The 19663-nt window shown below is 39.4% G+C and overlaps 1 protein-coding gene across 1 annotated transcript; it reads right to left on the bottom strand.

Annotated features, from left to right (window-relative positions):
• Positions 1 to 1810: 1810 nt before the first annotated feature.
• TMF1 (TATA element modulatory factor 1) lies at positions 1811 to 19502 on the bottom strand. Its single transcript, XM_005229962.4, has 17 exons — positions 19248 to 19502; positions 15526 to 16766; positions 13746 to 13849; positions 12751 to 12877; positions 11691 to 11796; positions 10899 to 11041; positions 10155 to 10321; positions 9799 to 9955; positions 9209 to 9301; positions 8418 to 8574; positions 7493 to 7685; positions 7084 to 7153; positions 6912 to 7004; positions 5745 to 5855; positions 4961 to 5107; positions 4379 to 4504; positions 1811 to 3540 (listed from the first exon to the last, which is right to left on the bottom strand). The coding sequence occupies exons 1-17, from the start codon at positions 19387 to 19389 to the stop codon at positions 3397 to 3399; spliced, it is 3321 nt and encodes a 1106-aa protein (XP_005230019.2). The 5' UTR covers positions 19390 to 19502; the 3' UTR covers positions 1811 to 3396.
• Between the last annotated feature and the right edge of the window lie 161 nt (positions 19503 to 19663).

Below are 19663 nucleotides of genomic sequence, written 5' to 3'. Positions count from 1 at the left end.
TCCCCGCTCTGCCGCCCGGGCACGGCGCCCTCCCACCGCAGGTGCCGGGGGGGGGGGGGGGGGCCAGCTCTGCCGGCGCCCCCCCCCTCGCCTGCCCCGGCAAAACGAATTCATCCCAGTTCCGCGTTATCTGTAATCCCACTGCTGCAGCGCATCCACCGGGAGCCAGCTCCCGCGCCTCGGTGCCCACCACGGCGCAGGACTTCAGCTGGCACCCGTAGCTCTAAATTCAAACTACAGCTGATGTACTTAAACTTCAGCAATATTTCCCTTTCATACCAAGTGGTTCGCACGCACCCACCCACCACAAAACTATTTTTAAGTATTTTCTCAAAGAGAACCAGAGCATGCTCTTAGCACAAAATTTTATTTCACCCTGACCCAGGCTTTTTACAGTTTATACACATTTTACAGCTAAAACCCAAGGGTTCCAGTTCCACCCTGCAACAACCCATTCCCTTTCATATTCAGGATCATTATAGCCCTTAATAAAACAGATACGTAAATTTCAACAGACGTGTAGCAAGACAAGAAGAATTGACAGAACTAACCTTAACTAAATGGACACCCAGGATCCTGCACTGGTGAAGGATGCAAGGGGGGGAGCGAGCGCCAGCTCAAACAGCCCCTCATCCCAACCCACCCACGGAGACCCTCGTCACCTCCCACAGACTAGGAAATGAGCCCCCTCTGTGCAGTATGCTTGGAGTAAGCCTTTAAAGAGCATTTCTGCATACTTGCATATGCAGTGGAAATGAGGTATGTTAGTTGCTTTCAGAGGGAATATCCACAAATAATAAACAGAAGCGGACGTTAGTATTCCAGGTCCTTTCATTTTGCACGTTACTCTTCTAGGCAACCTCAGTAATAGCAATGGACTTAAGGTGTCTGAGCAGACATTGATATTTCTTCAAAACAAACATACAAGATTTAGACCAAGGATGACCATACCAGAATAAAGTCTGTTATCTTCTAACAGCCACTTTGTTTTCTAAGGCTTTGATGATTAAGACACGGTAGGCCATCCGATTCTCATGCAATCATAAAAGGTTGCACTAAACAGGAATAAAGAATCCAAAAATAGTCAATACAAATATTTACATCCACTTTTGTAAAATTTAAAAATCTAATACTCTTGACAAATGCTTTTATATCTAAAACAGTTAATGCTGACATGTTAACATTTCCCATTTACCTAAGCTCTTCCAGAAAACCCAAGATAGTCTGTGACATACTCAAAACTGCACCTGTCTCAGCCCTTCAGGAGCATCTACTCACACATTACACAGCAAGTGTTGCCTTCAGAAGCATTGGCAGAAATAGGTCCAAATAAAAGTTCAAAGGATTTTTATTTTTTTTTAAGAAAATGCTGCATGTGTCTACCAAAACTATTAAAAAATGGTGAAAATCAGAAATTCATTGATTCAGTGCAATAGATAGAAGCTGACTAGAATCTCTAATGCCAGACCCTCATTACAAATTTGGGTTTTTTTAGAAAAGGCTGAACTTCTAACATTTGCACATCATCATTTTAACTTACAGCAATTCCAGTAAGTTCCAACAAGTACTTTTACACAGTTTCTATTTGGGTTTTTGCATGGGTTTTTGTTGGGTTGTGGTAGGGTGGGGTTGAAACTTAGACCAACCAAACATGCTTCAATATCAAGGCAAAGTGTTAAATTCAGGTTTTAGAAGAAAAAAAGAAAAAATGATTTCACCTTGGTTCCCAAAACTAAAATGAAGACAGTAACAGGGCACTTCTTTCCCCGCTCCCCATGAAAAAAAGAAAAAAAAAAAAAAAAGAAAAGAAAAAGAAAGAAAGTCTTTTATTTTATTAAAGCAATTAAAGTTTCTATGACAGATGGGGATTTAAGACAAATTCTAGTGTTCTTGCTCTGTGGCTTTATTGAAATCCTCAGAGTAACTGCTCGAATCTCAAACTGAACTAGGCTTTTCCATGAACATACTCTTGCCTGTGTAACTTCAGTGACTAACTGTTCTCCCAATGAGGAATACATCTCTTAACACCCACAGAGAAGTCATATTACTGAAAGGCTTTTCTCCAGAAGCAAGTTCTCATCATTCACATCATTTCTCTCTCTCAGGCCACTGAATACACAAGCAGGAATTGAGCTCTCTAACACAAACGACAACATGCGAAGATGTGAAAAAACCCTCTCTCAATAGAGGCAATGGTATCACAAGCAAAGAAATTCAACTGCCGAGTTATTTCACATGAATAACTATCACAGCTACAGTTCTGAGATGTAGCAAAAATATCTGCTGTCTGGAATGCAGAGAGGAAGACGCAAGCTTCTTCCCCCGATTCTCAGCATTCCCAAGGGTCCAATTCAAACATTTCCTCTGACATTACCAAAAATGCAGCTAAACTTCAAGCCATGTGGATGCTATTTGACCAATACCTTGCTTAAGGAATGACATGAGAAATACTCAGCAGCCACTGGAGAATTGCTTGAAAACTATATTAAGTCACAGTACAATTCTGCAAAAAGTCTAACCCTTGCTACTTATATACAAGGAACCATGAGAGCAGCAGCAATTTATTTAAAATAAAATTAAAAAAAAAAAAAAAATCAATTTCCAGCATTCTTCTGAACTGTTTTAGCTACTATCAAAGATCAGTATCCAAATCTAGAACAAATATTGAATAGTTCAGATTTCTGGTGTTAAAAGTTAAAGACATTTAGAATTATGAGCAGAGCTGCTGTCTCCAGACAGCTCATGAGAACGCAAGCAGTACACAAGATGAAGCTGTTCAAGTCTTATCTGAGTCTCACACTCTGCTTTAGAAGACTTAGTGTAAAATAGTCAGACTAATCTGATTTGTAAGAATAGAGAATTATCATCCTAACAGATTCAGAAGTTGCAAGTACAAATACCATTTTCCCATCATAAAAATATCTAACTATGCCTCAGAAAACAAGACACTGCTATTGTTATTAAAAATTAACGAACTGATGAGATTTTAGAAAAGCTCATATTAAGAACACTTAAGAAAGACGTCTAATGTCATTTTCATAGGCATACAGAGTTTATGAATCAAGGGCTGCTTTAGTAAAACTCATGCCTTCCAGTGCTGTCTCACAAGGTACAATCATCACTTCTGCTACTGTTTACAAGTAAAATGGTCCATCATTTAGCAAAAACTTAAATAAAGGGATGACTGAAAAAAAAATTAAATATTGCACAAATAACTTAACTGCAGACAGTACAAGACACTTAAAGCATTGATTTTTTTGTCAACATATGAACTCTATTATATAGTCACATTTTCTATAATACAGTTATTTTTACAAGACATTTAAATTCAGCATTTACATAAACCATTATCTTTACAATCTGTTATCATATAATGTTAAAGAGTTCCAGCAGGAATTAATTTTGCCTTTGTTTTAAAAGTTCATCTATCTGAGTCTTGTACATGTTTTTCACATCTTCAAGATCTAGTCGGAGCTCTTCCGCTTCCTCTGCTTTCTCTCCATACATCTGAAGAATTGTATTGTATCTTTGATCCAAATCCTGTAAGGACACAGTTTGTTACCTGACTGGTTTTCAACTTAAAAAAAGTTGCTACTAGGATAGTGTTTTACACTGTTAGGGAAAATGAGTATAGCATTATCTTATCAAAGTATAATTACTTTACAGTGAAGCACATAGCAGATTTCAAAAATATCTCATGCTTTGACTTTCTGAATATGGCCAGATTTATACTCTAGATAGAAAAGGAAGATGTTCCTAAGACACAGACCCTTGACTACAGAGAATTGATGCTGGCTTCAGAGGACGTACTGAAGCACCTTGAAGTTAACTGCTACAAGCATCAATTAGCAAACTGCACTAAGTTTCACTGCAGGAATGACCACAGTTTAATGTTTCATTGCGAAATTTAACAGCCTGTATTTACAGAACAATAATTTCCAAAATTATTCCCAAACTATTTGAATATTTCAATTTACTTTCTTAAACATTCAGAGGATTAAAACAGTTGTCCCATTACTTGTATCACTGCTGCACCTCATTCAGCTTCTGCATTAGACTCCCATAAATCCATGCTATGTATCAAAACACCTCCTTTACTAAAGACTACTTCCAGACAAGCATCTTGAATGAGACAAACAAAAAAAATGTTCTTTCCCTGATTTAGCATGCAATCTTATGCACCACACATTTCTAACAACTAAGTCACTACCTAGTTATGGAGTAGGCATTTTCATATTCTACTTTATATAAACATCACAGGCTCTTTGGTCATTTATGATTAGGGACAGATTCAAATATAATCCTAAATTGATAGGCATATTCCTAAAAAACCGCAAATATGTCAATTTTATACCAGTTGCAACAGAAATACACTTACCTTTAACTGTGTACGTAATTTTGGTATTTCCTTCACTTTTTCTTCAAGTTCATCATTTTGATTTGTTAATTTAACCAGTTCTTCTGCCATTATTGATCGAGTTTTCTCAAGGTTTCCAATTTCCAGCTAAAGGTAAACACTTTTAACAATTAGGAGGAGGAAAGAATTTGGTGTATTTATAAAACACCATATTAAAACACTCTGATATAGTAATTAAAGCTTTTTCTAAAGCCAGACTATGAAACAGCACACCTCAGATGCACCCTCATTTTCTTCACAAATCTAATCAGTGGTTTGGCTTTGGGGTTTTTTTCTTTTTCAGATAGACAACTGCAGTTGCCTGGATAGGTCCTTGCCAAAACAAGAAAGGCAGCAACAAATCCTTCTCTTGCTCATCTCTACATGTACCTCCAGGGGCTTTTCTGGTTAACAGAACTGTCATGAAAGGGGAAGAGTGAACGCACTCTGCTGTGAGGAGAGGGACCAAGCTTTTTGAATATAAACCCACTAATATAATATTGATTGCATTAGCATTTATACTTATAAATGCTGTGTTTGGTTACATAAGAGTAACTACAGTACCTGTAGATGTGAAATCTCTCCTTCTTTTAATTTTAGCTGTGATTGAAGATTTTCAATTATACTTGAACCTGCTCCCATCCTTATAGCATCATAAAGATTGCTCCCACTAGTAGCTATTGGCCCAAGTGAGTGATCATGAGGATCATCCTACAAAGAAAAGGTTAGAGAAGCTTAAAACAAGACAAAAACATGCATACTTTACAGTCTTCACTCTCCTGAAGTATTACATCATTTAAGGTTTAAAAATATAGTTATCAGGAAAACACTTCAATGCTTAAAGTTTTTTAACTTCAACATTAATATTTAACATAAAAACAAAAGCTTCAGGTGAATACAGTTTGAGATAGCTCCATACTGGCAAGTTCTTATGTCACCTATACAACTGCCATTTAGCTTGGACATCAATAACCATAACAGACCACAACAGTCAGTAATACTGCCTAGGGAGCAGGGTTGTGCCCTAAACCATGATGGTTAGTAAAAATAAATCCTAAATAACTAGTGTTATTCAACTCTTCTAGATGAAATTAGACCTGTGAACTCAGCACCAACACATGCATAATTACTCCGCAATAAAAGCTGTAGTTTCACATTGTCTTTCACAGTTGTTTTACAATCATAAGACATCTTGTAAACAGGTTTCAGACATTTCTGCACAGGAATTACTTTGTCTAATGCAAATATGTTCTTGAAGAGCAATTTTCTACTAATGAAACTTCTTGAAGAAGAAAGCAAGCAAGCAGTCTATCAAAACAAAAAGGCCAGTATAACTGATCTACGATACCTGCGAGAGGAAAGATGTCTGAAGACCTGCCATGTCAACTCCACTTATGGAACTAGAGCGTGACATAGTTGGAGTACTTGAAACAGTTTCAACTGTAAATGACTTCCGGTCCTTAAAATAAAAATAATAAAAAAAGAAAATGCATACATCATCACCAGTCAGGTAAAGAAAAAAGTTTTCCAGGTGGCAAATGACAGATTCTGTAAAGAACAAACTGCCCTTTTCCACCACCAACCATAGAACAGTGTGACAGATAACTCTTCCCCTCTCCCTCACCACTAAAACATATGAAATTCCAACAATGAAGAATTTCTGTGCTACTAACACTTATGGCCTATCTTCAAGTTCTCAAAACTTTTCACGAAACAAAGACAGAAGTTGCAAGTTACACCAAAGGAATGTTTCTTTCAAGTAGCCAAAGGAGAATCAGAGGCAGTTTTGTGTGCCCAAATGTATCACAGGAAGAATATCCTAAATCTAAAAGTATGTCTCTTTTTAGATGCATGTTAATAAATTAAAAAAAAAAAAATCTTCTTCATTTTCCACATGCTGATACCTTACTGATGTACCTTCCAAACAGGCTGACCTTTTTGTACAGGCAGCATCTGAAAGTATGCTAGCCTCTGAACAATAAAGCACTTGGATTTTAGAACTGGAAGTGGTAAGAAAGCAGTAATAGAAACAGTTCTACTTGAATGTTAACTGCTAATTAGAAGTCACAAAGCTACGGACTATTAGGGACCGTTCTGTGACTTGTGACTTAAGCTGGAAAGCATGTGGTCACATGAAATGCAAAACAGGAATTCAGTGGAAGCAATGCTAAGTAGCCTAAGCAAAGAAAACAAGTAGGTCCAGAAGAAAAAGAATCCAAGAGCATTCAAAAAAGTCAGAAGATTATAACAATCATTATGCATATTTTATCCCTTCTCAGGTTAAATAGACTATTACTCAAGACTCATTTCAGCGAGTGTAACACAAGCACTTCTTTCACTGGAAGTAAAAGGCAGTCACAATACAGAAAAAACCAAGTCTCTAATGCCTGGGCTGACAGTATATACTGTGTGGCTCTAAGTCCACTTTGTTGCTTACGACAGTTTCAGATTCTAGATATCTACTAAAATAATTATAGCATCATTAAGACTGAACAGAAATATTAGGGTTCAGTACCTTCTCCTTTGCTGCTTCTTGCACAAAAATTGCCTTCTTTCTTTCCTGTTCAACTTTCATCTTCTCCATTTCTAACTGTGTAGCTAGCAGTGTCTACAAAAATAAATACAGGTTGCTAATCTGATAGCTCAGACTTCAATAATAACATAGTTAAAGCTGAAGTAGGCAATACCTTTTCTTTCTTTGCATCTTCCAAGGTTTTTGCATATTCATCTTTGAGCCCTTCTAGTTCAATCTCATACCTACATTGAGAAAAGAAAGAGGTAGGGAAAGTCACTGAGTACCCCGTGTTTACACTGGATTCATATGCTTTTAAACAAACATAGCTTCAAAGGCTTTAGAACATTATGAAAGTAACAGCTTCAATCTTTAGAAGGAAACAAAGCAGCCTTTACAAGCTGGGCAACCTTATCAATTCCTGTCAACATTTGCAACATTTTGTCAACATTTTGCTCCTCAACACTCAAAAGAAACAAGTCTTCCCGCTTGCACAAAGATCTGCTGCAGATTCTTGCCTTAAGAGATAGCTTACCCCCTTTCTACAATTTTAAAGAGATACTGTTAACCAAAATGCAACTCACCTACTGTTTTCGTTTTCCATTTTCTTCAATCTGTTTCTCTCCACTTCTAGCTGAGCCTGAAGACGTGTATTTTCTTGCCTTAAAAGACTATTCTGAGACTCAGTAGAAGACATCTGAATTTTATTAGAAAGAAGTTCTTCTGTAGCAGCCCGTTCTCTCTCAGCAGCTGCTGCTAGAAGAGTTTGAGACTCACCTAACATTAAGTAAAGAAAACCATAGAATTTAACTTGTTTTGTCAAGCATCTGTAAGACAGGCCATTTATTTATGCATCAAAATATAATTTGAGATTTTTTTAAATATACAGCTAATTTTTCTTTTTAAAAATACAGCTGGTTTCTATTTAAATAGAAATTATTTTCTACCATACAGTTAGAGGATCAAAGCAATGCAGAACAAGGAGACTTCATATTCACTTCTCCAGAACGCAACTAGATTGCCTCCAGAAAGGAAGCAAATTCTCTGGGTCCGTCTTTGGGCATTTTATGCATTTTTCATTTAAAGTAATAAATTACTACTGTATCAACAAATGTATGTCTCATTACCTATGCACTAAGTAAATGACTCCAGCCTTTACAATATAGCACATAAGCACGAGGCTTGACAACTGAAAATGCTCATATACTTTCAGTGTCTCAGCAGGCATCCTTCCTTTAGATGCTGTAAGGACATGTACACCTTAACACCTCCACTGTGCAATCATGTTACATGGCATTTTCGGGGGTGTCAGTGAATTATCTGTCCAAGAACGTTAGCTGAATACTCCCCACACCATTTCATTTCCTTACAGGAAAACATTTTGTGCTTACATCTCCTGATCCACTATCTATGCTCTGAGCAAGTATCAAACCCTGTTCATTTACCTTCAGCCATCTCACATCTTCATCAAGAGCCTCACAGTTTAGTAAAAGCTAGAAACCCTCTTACCAAGTCTGTCAGAAAGGTTCTTTTCCAGTTTTTCCCATGCAGAGGTCTGTGCTCCCAGTGTGGCTTGCAGATTTTCTATCTGTCGGAGAAGTGGCCGTGTAGCAGATGTAACGCTTTGACTTAGTTCTTGATTCCGGCTCTCTGCTTCTTGGAGTCTCTAAGATCACATATTAAATACAATTAGGCTTTACAAATCATATAATGGATTGAAAGATTAATATAGAATTCAGCTAAACACATAGCAGTTGGCTTACATTCTAAAATTACTGCATTACTGTTGGTTTACATCCTAAAATTCATGTGTTCAAAGTCACAGTAAAGTGTGAAATTCCAAAATAGAAGCCTAACATTTTTAGATACGTGATAGAGGAACTGCCCAGAATTGTCCAGCCCTCTGGACATCACCTGAACCATTCTGGCAACAATCTATCTTCTGGACCTTAAGAACAATAAAAATATTCTCAAGAAGCAGCTAAAGAGCCATTCAAATGTATTTGCTAGCAATTTTACAGGACTATCACAAACTTAATGGCTGTACTTTGTCTTATACTAAAAGGACAGTATTCCAATTACGAGGCACTATAAAAAAATGTGATTTTGTTTTCAATATGTGATTGAAAAAACCCACTTCCTTTAATATTTTTATTGCTGTTCTACACAGGACAAGTACCACAGGTAACCAGGAAACAAAGCCTTTCTTTCAGGCTATTAATGTCATGATAGCATTTTACTTTCAGTTTTTAAAAGCCCTCTGGCACATACAAGTTGGCATCATCTATTTGCTGCAGTACCTGTTGTAATTCACCAATTTCCTGGCGTAAATAGTCTTCTTTTCTTGCTGCCTGCTGTTCTGCACGTTGCAGTGCTAGCCTCAGGTCCGCCACCTAAACAAGACATCATCACTAATCTCCTGTCCAGTTAACAGTACCACCTTATTAATTGTTACAGTCCTACACCATTTTTAAACACTGTTGGAGAGGCTATGTCTGTTTACAAGTTACAGGCTTAAGTTCTGCATGCACACAAATAGTTACACTGATCTATCTATCACTAAAAATTCTGTCCAACTATATTCCTTGAACTTTGCTTTATGCTAAGAGCGCTACAAACAACACAGAACCTGTCAAAAGTAATTTCATTTAAATAAATAAAATTTGAAGTATTATAAAACAGAATTGGGATTTTAAAGCTTAGCACAACTACCACTAAAGACTGAACAAGTTGACAGAAAAGAAATCCTTTGGGTATTTGCTAAGTACACAAAAATGAGTTCCACCTTATATTGCAGCTGGTTCATTATGTCAGATGCACATACCACCTGAGTGAGTACATTTATTTGTTTAATTAAAAAGGGTTTTTTTCCACCTCATCTAAGACCCACCTGAATAGCCAAAGCTTCTTGTTGCTGCCGAGCCTCATCCTGCGCTTTCTCCAGAGCTAACCCAAGCTCTTCCTTTGCCTTCATTTCCCGACTTAGGGCTGCTTCTTGTGCCTCACTGTCCTTTGTAGCATTAGCTTTATGAAGATCTGCAAGTTCCCTAGAGGAGGAAGGGGGGGGGCGGAGAGGAGAAAAATAAATAAATAAATAAAGAGTAGTTCATTTACAGTTACTACAATGGTAACAGAAACTTTGCAAATAACTTTTGTTATATATTAACATTTCACAAGCATTGCACAAGAAATAGACACAGAAGCTGAATGTATGGTTGAGTACAGGCACACAGGTTATCTGCTTACTTGTATGCACTGTCAAGTGCTGCCTGAACACTTCTGTTCCGTTCTTCAAGGTCTTCCACTTCTGCCTGAAGTTTAGCAAGATCCTTTTCTTGTCGCTCTACAACACTGTTCAGTTGTTTAATGCTGTCTCGATGCTGCTTCTCAAGGTCTTCCTTGCCATCAAGTACCTATCAGAGCACAAACAAGAAGCATGAGACTAATCCCAGCACACTTGGTAGACAATGCCATCCGAGGACAATGACAACTCCGGCAACTAGTTAGGATGAAGTTACACAAACGACTAAACTGATCTAACACTTCGCCAAAGAGAAAGGTTTTGCTCCCCCATCTTTCCCAGGGGAGGGGGGGGAGGTCATCATCACAGTTCCACATACTTCCTCATACTGGGTCTGCTGCTTCTAAGATCTTGATTCAATCACTAACCGAGGGGGGGAAGAAAAAAAGGGAAAAAAAAGCCCAAATTTTGCTGCTATAGGTTTTCCCAGCTATAAATGTAGCGCACTGAATTTTGTCAGCCCATCTGACAACCAGCAGTGCAGGTGCAAATAAGCAGCTGGAAAGATACCTGACCATAATTTTAAACTGTTCTGAGAACACACACAGAAATCACACCTCAGTATTCCAAACACATGAAATAGAGAAATGTCCCAGAAAAGAAAAAAACCCCAGACTATCTAGAGCCTCTCTAAAAGGCTACTCTGCAGCTAATGCAAAAAGCATAAAAAAAAATTCCAAACATCTCACCTGCTTTAAATGCTGTAACTCCTCTTCCAATTCCTTAATCTTTTTATTCTGTTTTGTGTTAGTATTTTCTCTCTCTTTCTCTTTGGCTCTTAATTTCTTAATAATGTTGGAATTGTGCAGCTGCTGTTTGGAAAGCTTTTCTCCTGTGAAGAAAAGGAACATAACGCTAGTGCACATTGCTGTTACTCTGTGAACTCTCTATTCACATCTCCCCCTGATCCTCGGTTCTGTGAAAATAATAATCAAGTATGTATGGAAATGCTTACTCGTACATTTTTTTCATGCAAGCTCTTAAGTTTTAAAACTATCTTATCCCTCAGATGGCCTTGCTATGCTAAGCTATAGTGAGATAGGGTAGGCAGTGAAAGGCTTTGAAAGTAAAGCAAATAAGCTCATAGTATCAGGGAAAAAATACCAAAATAGTCTGTTAATTTAGTAACTATATTACACTTCCAAAATTAAAAAGCAGTAACGGAGAAACTGTAGAAATGGCTTGAACAATGCCCTAGTTAGACTTCTGCCAAATGGAACATGGAGCATGGTTCTGCACGTTGCTTTTACCTCACAGCACCTTTCAATGCATGCTGCAGAAAGTACCCCGCTAGCCACCTGTATTTGACTGATCCCTCCTGCTGCTCTTTGCTCTTAGCTAAATGGTTCAATTGCTCAGAAACATTGAACATGCTTCAAATGTTGTATTTTTTCCCCACATAAAGAAGGCTCTATGTGAAGGCAGTATGTTTCAAATTATTCTACAAATTTTCACTATTAAAAAAAAAATTTAATTCTCACCTTCCTCCATTAATCCTTTGATTTGCTCTTCTTTTTCTTTCAATAATTCAGCGGTTTCATTGGTATTAAGTCGAGTAGCCAATTCTTCTTTAACAGTCTTTACTTCCTAAATAAAAGGATAAAATACTTAGGGACTATTTATTAAAACATACTTGGGAAAAACACACAGTAAGTTACACTGATCACCTTTTTCTTTTCCCCTCCCTTCCTCTCAAAAGGCTTTTCTTTGAAAACAATTTAGGTTGGAAGGGAACTCTGGAGATTATCTGATCAAATCAGATTGCTCAAAGCCTTATTCCATCAAGCTTTAAAAACCTCAAAGGATGGAGACTCCATAAATTCTCTGTACAATTTCTTCCAACTCCTCCTTCCATTTAATTTTCTATACTTTAAACTTTTGCAATGTAATAAAAATAAACTGTTGTATTCCACACTGGTATCCAATAGTTTTTATATTTTGAATTACTACTGGGCCAATGCTGTGACATGCACAGTGACAAAGTAACTGTGAAGAGTATTTTTTTTTCTAGTTACAGATTTGAGTTTACTTTTCACAAACTAGTAATAAGCTAGGGAAATGTAATTCTGCGATACCAGGTCAAGAACATTTAAACTCCATAAACTTTGTTGCTGCAGACTTCTTTGCTCATTCCAAACTAATCTGTCATCAGTCCTTAACTTTCCTACCAGTTAAAACTCTAATGAAGCCATTCCCATTCTTTGCCACTTCTCTTCTCTAGTCCATTCTTTTCCCTCACACCAATGCAAATGCATATATGGGTACAAGGTAAATGACAGGAGAAGTTAAACCTTTTTTTCCCCAGACTAACTTTAACTTAAATGAGTTCCCTAACTTGGTTCACAACACAGCTGCAAAAATACATGGGTCAACACCAAGCAGCCTGGGAGGCTTGAATCATCTTATTCTAGTTACTAATACCATGAGGTAGCACCTGTCAGTCTCACGATTCTTCTTAGCTTAATTTTTATGAATCTACCCCAAGAAATTTAATTGTGTTCTAAACCAATAAACATTAATTTCACTAAAAAGCCAGACTACCTTTTTAGCTGCGTCTCTTTCTTTGCAGGCTAGCTGGAGCTTCTTTTCGGCATCCGCAATTCGCTGAGCAAACTCCTCTTTAAGAGATGAAAGGCTACTGCTCTCTTCTTTCATTCTAAACATTTCACTACATTTAAAATTAACATTTCAGAACAGTTGCATAGTTATGTGACATTCCAAGCAGTTTGCAACAGGTTGTTTTAAATGCTTTTAAAGGGGGGGGTGTTGCTTTTTTTTTTTTATTTTATTTTACTTCACATTATCCAGAAGGCCAAAAAACCACATCTATATTAGAAGTACTAATCAAAGGTCTTTATTAATTCAGTAATTTACCCATGAAAACCATGAAATGCAGATTTACCCTAAATGTTTTGCCCTTTTTAATCAAGTTCTTTTTGACAAGGAAAATTGATTAAATGTATTTTTAAGTTAAGACCAATTTAGTTACTAATACCTCCACATATTATCTGTAAATTTTTTAAACTTGATATTTGATCAGTAAACTGGTAAATCCAACTTTTCTTTTCTTTTTTTTTTCTTTAAACTGAATTAAATAATGAATTCAGGTTTTTCCTATAACCAGACCTTTTACCACACTTTCACAGCCTACATTTCAGTCAGCAAGTAACTTAGTAAATCAGGTTCACCCATCTGTATCAGCAAAGCCAGCCTCCCTTAATAGCTGAATCCAGTCTTCTAACAAAGACCTTTATTAACAGCCAAGTCTGACTCTACGTTTGTCATTCCTACTGCTTGCTTACTGAAAAGTCTTTGACTAGCCTCTTCCCAAAAGAGATTTGGCCCCAGAAATAATGTGTCTTTAAAATAATACCATCACAGCACATGCAATCATTATTTCCACCTTTCCCAAACAGTGCACATCCCTTGCAACCTTTGTTCTAGTTATAAAGCTACTTGTTTTACAATATTGTCTACGGATTGTATTACAGTAAAGTTACAGTTACACCCACTACTGTGTATATTTTCATACTTACTCTTTTAGGTTATCATAAGCTTCTTCCAGGCGCGCCTTTTCTTTACTAGTACTTAATAACTGTATTTCCCTCTTCTCCAGTTTCTCAGTTAATGAATCAATCATCTGGACAATGTTTTTACAGATAAAGATCAGATGAATGGGACAATTAAAACACAGGAGGGGCAGGCTTCCCCTTTCCCCCCACCATTCCCTCCCAACACTATTTAAAGCTGAACTTCTCAATGTTTTTAGGAATTTGAGGTAAAAGTCAGTGAAAATTATCGTGTTTCTGCCACATTAATTTAGAACTAGGCAATATTTAAACCAGTTTTCTACAGGTGTGGAAATCCTACTAAGTAAGCACATGTTGCCTAGCTAAGTTCCTCAACAAAACCATCTATAGTTAAATCTGATTATAAATTAAGTTTTTAAACAGAGCTGATAGGTCTCTTCTGTGAAACGTTAGCACAAAGCAGCAAAACAGCATCAGATAAGGGAAGAAAACCGTCAGGCAGGGTCAAAATCTCTTAGCTCACATCATCAAAATATTTTTGTAATACCAGATTTCAGAAAGGTAAATGTAGTGAAATAACACAAACATACATGCAAATATAAACAAATGAAACATATTCTATAAGTGTAATTCAACACAGCCAATGAAAGACAAAATCTGCTGTGGTCCATTACACTATTACCCACATCGTATAAACATTTAAGTTAGGAAAACTTATGGATAACAGTCCACAGCTTTGGAGTTCTCTATGGAATTTACACTGACATTCTGTAAAATTTACACAAAAAAATGCTTTCCTTAAAACACAGATTACACTGGGGTTTTAAGAACTTCCATAATAAGTACTGCTTTTCCCATATTACTAACAGAAACAGCATCAGTATTGCAAACATGCCTACAGGGCAAGGCCATCTACGTTTGGCACATAGACTGTGAGCAGAGCAAAACCCATGTCAAAGGGGCTTGGAAATTAAAAGCAATAGTAAAGGGACACTAAGTTGGCAAAGGAAATGGAAAAAAGATAGTTCATACAACACACTGGCAGAACTGGACAAAACACACTGCTTCAGAGCTCCAGCTCAGCCTTCCATATACTCGAGTATCCTACTTTGTCACATCTCCAGCCATTCTACCTATCTAAACTAGCCACACAAAATTCTTTTAATATATTCACTATCCATAACTATGCTTATCTTTTTCATTATAAAGCCTAGTACACCTTCTTTTCAAAAGTAAAGATAATTTCTGTTAAAACCAAACATTAATTTATGTAGTAAAAAGGATTTATTTACACTAGCTACTGCTATCCTCCAAGAACATGCATAATGCTCCTGGAATATAATAAAATTTTGACATTTTATAAGTCTGTAGAAAAAAACACTTTCAAATTATTATCTTGATTATTGCTCAAATATTAACAGCTTGTAGTTTCATAATTCAAACCAAAATACTTCAGGAAATCTCTTCCACCTTTCATGGGGCTGGGGGGCCCACCAAAGAATTAAAAGTAGCACATTTGACCTATCACGGCTTCCCATTTGCTAGCACTACTCACACTTCACAGTAATGATAACTAGGTGGATTAGGTGAAACCCAAAACTATTTGACCTGAGATTTCACCAGGATTATCCCACTGCAAAATATCAAGGACAGTTTTCTACAAGGTAAGGTAGTTCAGCATCAATTAATTCAATCAAATAAGGTGAATCTAATACCTATATAAGGCGATGATAGGAGTTTCATTTGTAACTAAAGGGTGTGTTTACAAAACACATTTTGCAATTACCTTTTTAAGCTCTTGTTTTTCAGTGTCCTCTTCTAACATTTTTCCAACGGCATCCTGCTGCGCCTCAGTCTCCTCTCTCACAATCTGTTCTTCAGCAGTTTGCACGGCAGCAACCAAAACATCTGGCTGCTCAGAATTAACAGGAGTTGCACTTCTCCCACTCTCTTCCATCTCAGCTTCCTCAGCATGTAAAACAGGAGCGTCATTCAAGTTTTCAGATTTATTTTTCAGGGCATCAACCGTTTCTGTCTTTGGCGCAGAAGGACTGACAGCAACAGATGCTGAAGCAGAAGCCCTGCCTGATAACTCATCATCTGAATTTATTTCACTTACACTTCTACTATCTAAAGACTGTACACTGAATGAATCAATTCTTTCAAAAGCATCAGAGGAGCAGCAGCTCTCGGTCAGTTTTTGGAAGTCATCTAAACGATTATAATCTGCACAGGCAGATGTAGATAAGAGCTGAAATGACGTCTGCATTAGATGAAGACTGGATTTTGAATCTGCAGCTTCTTGTCTTGAACCCACTGAGCTCTCACTTATTACACTTTCATGGTCCAGAACTTCAATATCACTAGTTGTGGATGTCCCCGAGGAGAAAGTGCTAATTGGAGGTGATGGAGTATTGCTTTGCCTGTCCTCAGTCTTTCTCTCCTTAGTTTCCAAACCCACGTCTTTTGCACCTGCATTAAGAGACTGTGAAGTGTTATCCAGTGCACCTCCCCTTCCATTCCCTCCTGCACTGGATTTTTCATTAACAGCGTCTTCAGGTACTTCCAAATTTAGAGCAGACACCTTTTTGTCAGTGACTTCATTTGTGCTTTCTTCATGCTTGGCATTAGATTTAAGCACAGAATTCTCTTCTATTTTCCCCTTGGGAACATCAAGGTTTTTTAAGTCCACTAGGCCAGCTACAGAGCAATCCTTTACCTCTGCCTCTGTAGGCACTGGTACTTCCAGCTGACTGGGGTGTTGAGATTCCTTTAAAGTGCTTTTCACCTCCTCTTTGGGTCTCTGTGATTTGGTTGGAGGTTTGGATACCACCGGATTTTTCTGTATACTCTGAACGTCTGTTGGAGAGAGAAAGGCACTGAAGAAGTTTTCAGATTCATCTACTACCGTCCTCCTCACCGGCTTAGTGATTGCTGTTGGCGATATTGGCTGATTCTGTGGTTCTGTATTTGAACTTAAGCCCCAGGAAGATGTATCCCATCCTCCACTTATGAGAGAATTTGTTCCTAAAACAATAAAAAAAACAGAGAGGCAAGAATACTTCAAATGTATTCTTTTTCAGTATTTGTCTTTTTAGATGCAACAGTTCAGAAAAAATGTTTTCAGTATCATGTAACAAAGTGAATATTATACATGATTACAAACACCACCACTTTCATTACTACTTCCTTACAAAGCTTGGAACCGATTTTTAGACAAAGCAAAAGAAGCTTGAGGAAGACATGAAGTAATTCTCAAGTAAGACTTAAGGTGGACACAGACACCTCTAGAAAGTAGGAGCACCTGAATGGAAACAACTTGCTCCCTCCCTGTTTAAGAGTAACTTCAGCAAAGGCAGCAAGAAACCACACCCAACTTCCACCACTAATCCAAGAGAGAATTTCAGAAAGGAGATAGAGGGAAGTGTCTGGGAAGGGGACACAAGCTCACACAACATTCTAAAAGCTGTAAAGGCAAGCGTGAAGCCTGTTTGGGCACAAAAAGCAATCATTTCCTTTGAAAAGGGAGCAAGCAAAGGGGAATATCGCTGTCTGCTTTGTATAGTTATAGAAGGCTAAGCAAAACAATCTGAAAAACTGTAGTTTAAAAGCAGAGAATTAAACAGATTACAGGAGGATGAAACAATTACTAGGTCTTGAAAGCCATCTGCCAAGTAGCACACAAACACTGCATGCACCATTGCAAAAAACTGAGGGAACAAGCTTTTAATATTTGTAGCATGTACACTGTAAGAAGGGTTCTTGCCCTTTCAATTTGTGAAATTTGCAATTTCAATTTTCCCTCAGAAACCAAACAACAGCATGAAGCTGACAACACACGTTGTCAGCAGCACACACAAGATCATAGTTTTCTTCTCCTGTGGTGAAATACTGAATTGATTAGTTCTGAAGCTGCCCTAAAACATCAACAGTTCCTATTATTGTATTTCTTGCAGGTCTTCCAGGACTTGTCAACAGAAAGAATAATAAGAATTTCAGCATCAAATTTCAGCATCCCAAGTAAGAAAGATAAATCAAAAAAATAGTATTAAAGTTGATTTTAGACCTACAAACATAATCTGGATAACATAACTATTTCAGGCTACTTAAAAACAAACTCACTTGATAAAGCAGCATCTGTTAAAAAACGCCAAGTTATAATATTTAAAGCAAACTACCACTTTTAGAAACTGTTCATAGCTGCTGGCCTCAAGATGTCAAATCAGATAATTACTGCTCTCATTGCCAAAAATACAACAAACATCTGATTTATTACTGCCCTGTCCATGATTCAATAGCTTCAGAAAAAGCTCTGCCAGTGAACTGTAACATTCAGAAAATATTTTGACTTCTTTTAAAAACAATCACATTTTCCTCGAAAAACATCTGCAGGCTGATCTTTGCTGCTTTCCTGATGAATTACAGAACTACTATAAATACTAAGATATAAAATAAATTTTTAAATTCTTTGGGCAAGTCTGAAGTTTTCATAAGCACGATGCAATCAATCTTCTACGAACAATTAGTATCGTTTAAGGTGACACTGGACTACTTGAGCGACTGCCAAGCCCTTGCTGCTACAAAAGAGAAAGACACGCAAAACTGACCCTACACTTTGCTGAACAACCAGCCTAGAAACGCTTTCAATAGTTGCAGATTTTGATTCTCAGAAATCCAGTTCTGCTGTGTGTATAGCCCGAAACAACCTCCTCCTACAACTACATGTCTTCTAGATATGCTGCACTGCACACTGTAGCAGGACGCTGTTTCCCGATGAGCTGTTTCCGACCCTTTTCTTTATCCATTCCTATCTGTAAGGCATTCTTTAGGGGGAAACGGGTTTCTAAGCAGAGGGCTCCTTTTTGCGCTTTCCTTTCCAAACAGCAGCTCGGGCCTGGTGGCTCTCAGGTCCTATGTCAGCCCACGCACAGCGGAGCCACTTCCCCATAACCGAGCCGGGACAGCCCTGCCACGGCCCCGACAGCCCTGCCACGGCCACATTCCCTCCGACAGGCACCGGGAGGTGGTAACTTGGCGCCGCAGCCAGCGGGCACTCCGTGCTTTGCGTGGGGCAGGCTTCAGCTGCTCCTCCGCAACTCTGGGGCAAAGGGAGAACCCACGCGTGCCTCAAAGAGAACATAACTCCCCCTTTTTGGCTACCTGAGAGGTTTTGTCATCTATTAGCGTCTCGGCAAAACAATAACGCCGTGAGCAGCACGGGTAAGGGGCGCAGTACCACCCTCCGCCGAGGCTGCCCGGCGGTCCCCCCCCCGCCTGCCAGGGCCGTGAGGCGCCGCGCAGGCCTCGCAGGCCGGGCTTGGGGCGGGGGGACGGCCCAGTCTCCCCGGGGGTCACCCCCCGCCCGGGTGAGGGGGACAGACCGGGCGGGGGGGACGCTCCGCCCCGCGGCAAGGGCCGGGCCGGGCCGGAGGGAGGCCAGGGCGGCTCAGCCCGCCCCGCGGCCGGCGGCACAGGGTGGGGGGGCGGCCCGCCGCCGGCCGCACTCACCGTCACCGTAGTCGGGGATGACGGCGTCGGGCCAGGGGCTCTCCTCGGCCTGGATGTCCAGCACCCGGTCGATGGACTTCTGGGCCTGCGACAGCGCCTGCTTGGCGAAGCTGGACAGCTGCGAAGCGTTGAACCAGCTCATCCTCCGCGTCCCCGGGCCCGTGCGGAGGCAGCGGCACCGGGCACAAGCAGCGGAGGCGGACGGGAAGCCCAGCTGCCCTCAGAGCCCGCGGCCCGGCGGCGGGGCCCTGCGGCGGGGCCCGGCGGCGCTCGGCGCGGCGCGGAGGGGAGGGGGGGGCAGGGCGGCCCCGCGCCTGCGCACGGCCGGGCTCCACGTCGCAAGCGGCGCCACGCGCAGCCGCCCGCCGGCGGCGCTGAGGAGGCGGGGCCAGGGCCGGGGCGGCACGGCGGGGTGG

The sequence above is a fragment of the Falco peregrinus genome, chromosome 5, assembly GCF_023634155.1.
Source record: "Falco peregrinus isolate bFalPer1 chromosome 5, bFalPer1.pri, whole genome shotgun sequence".
NCBI classification, from domain to species: Eukaryota; Metazoa; Chordata; class Aves; order Falconiformes; family Falconidae; genus Falco; species Falco peregrinus.
This window is presented reverse-complemented; position numbering and strand designations above follow the sequence as displayed.

Coding starts and splice junctions, on each gene's coding strand:
- TMF1 (XM_005229962.4), bottom strand. CDS start 19,389: ATGAGCTGGTTCAACGCTTCGCAGCTGTCCAGCTTCGCCAAGCAGGCG. Junction 16,767..19,247: donor CATCCCCGACTACGGTGACG/GTGAGTGCGGCC, acceptor TTATTGTTTTAG/GAACAAATTCTCTCATAAGT. Junction 10,322..10,898: donor AGTTACAGCATTTAAAGCAG/GTGAGATGTTTG, acceptor GTGCTCTGATAG/GTACTTGATGGCAAGGAAGA.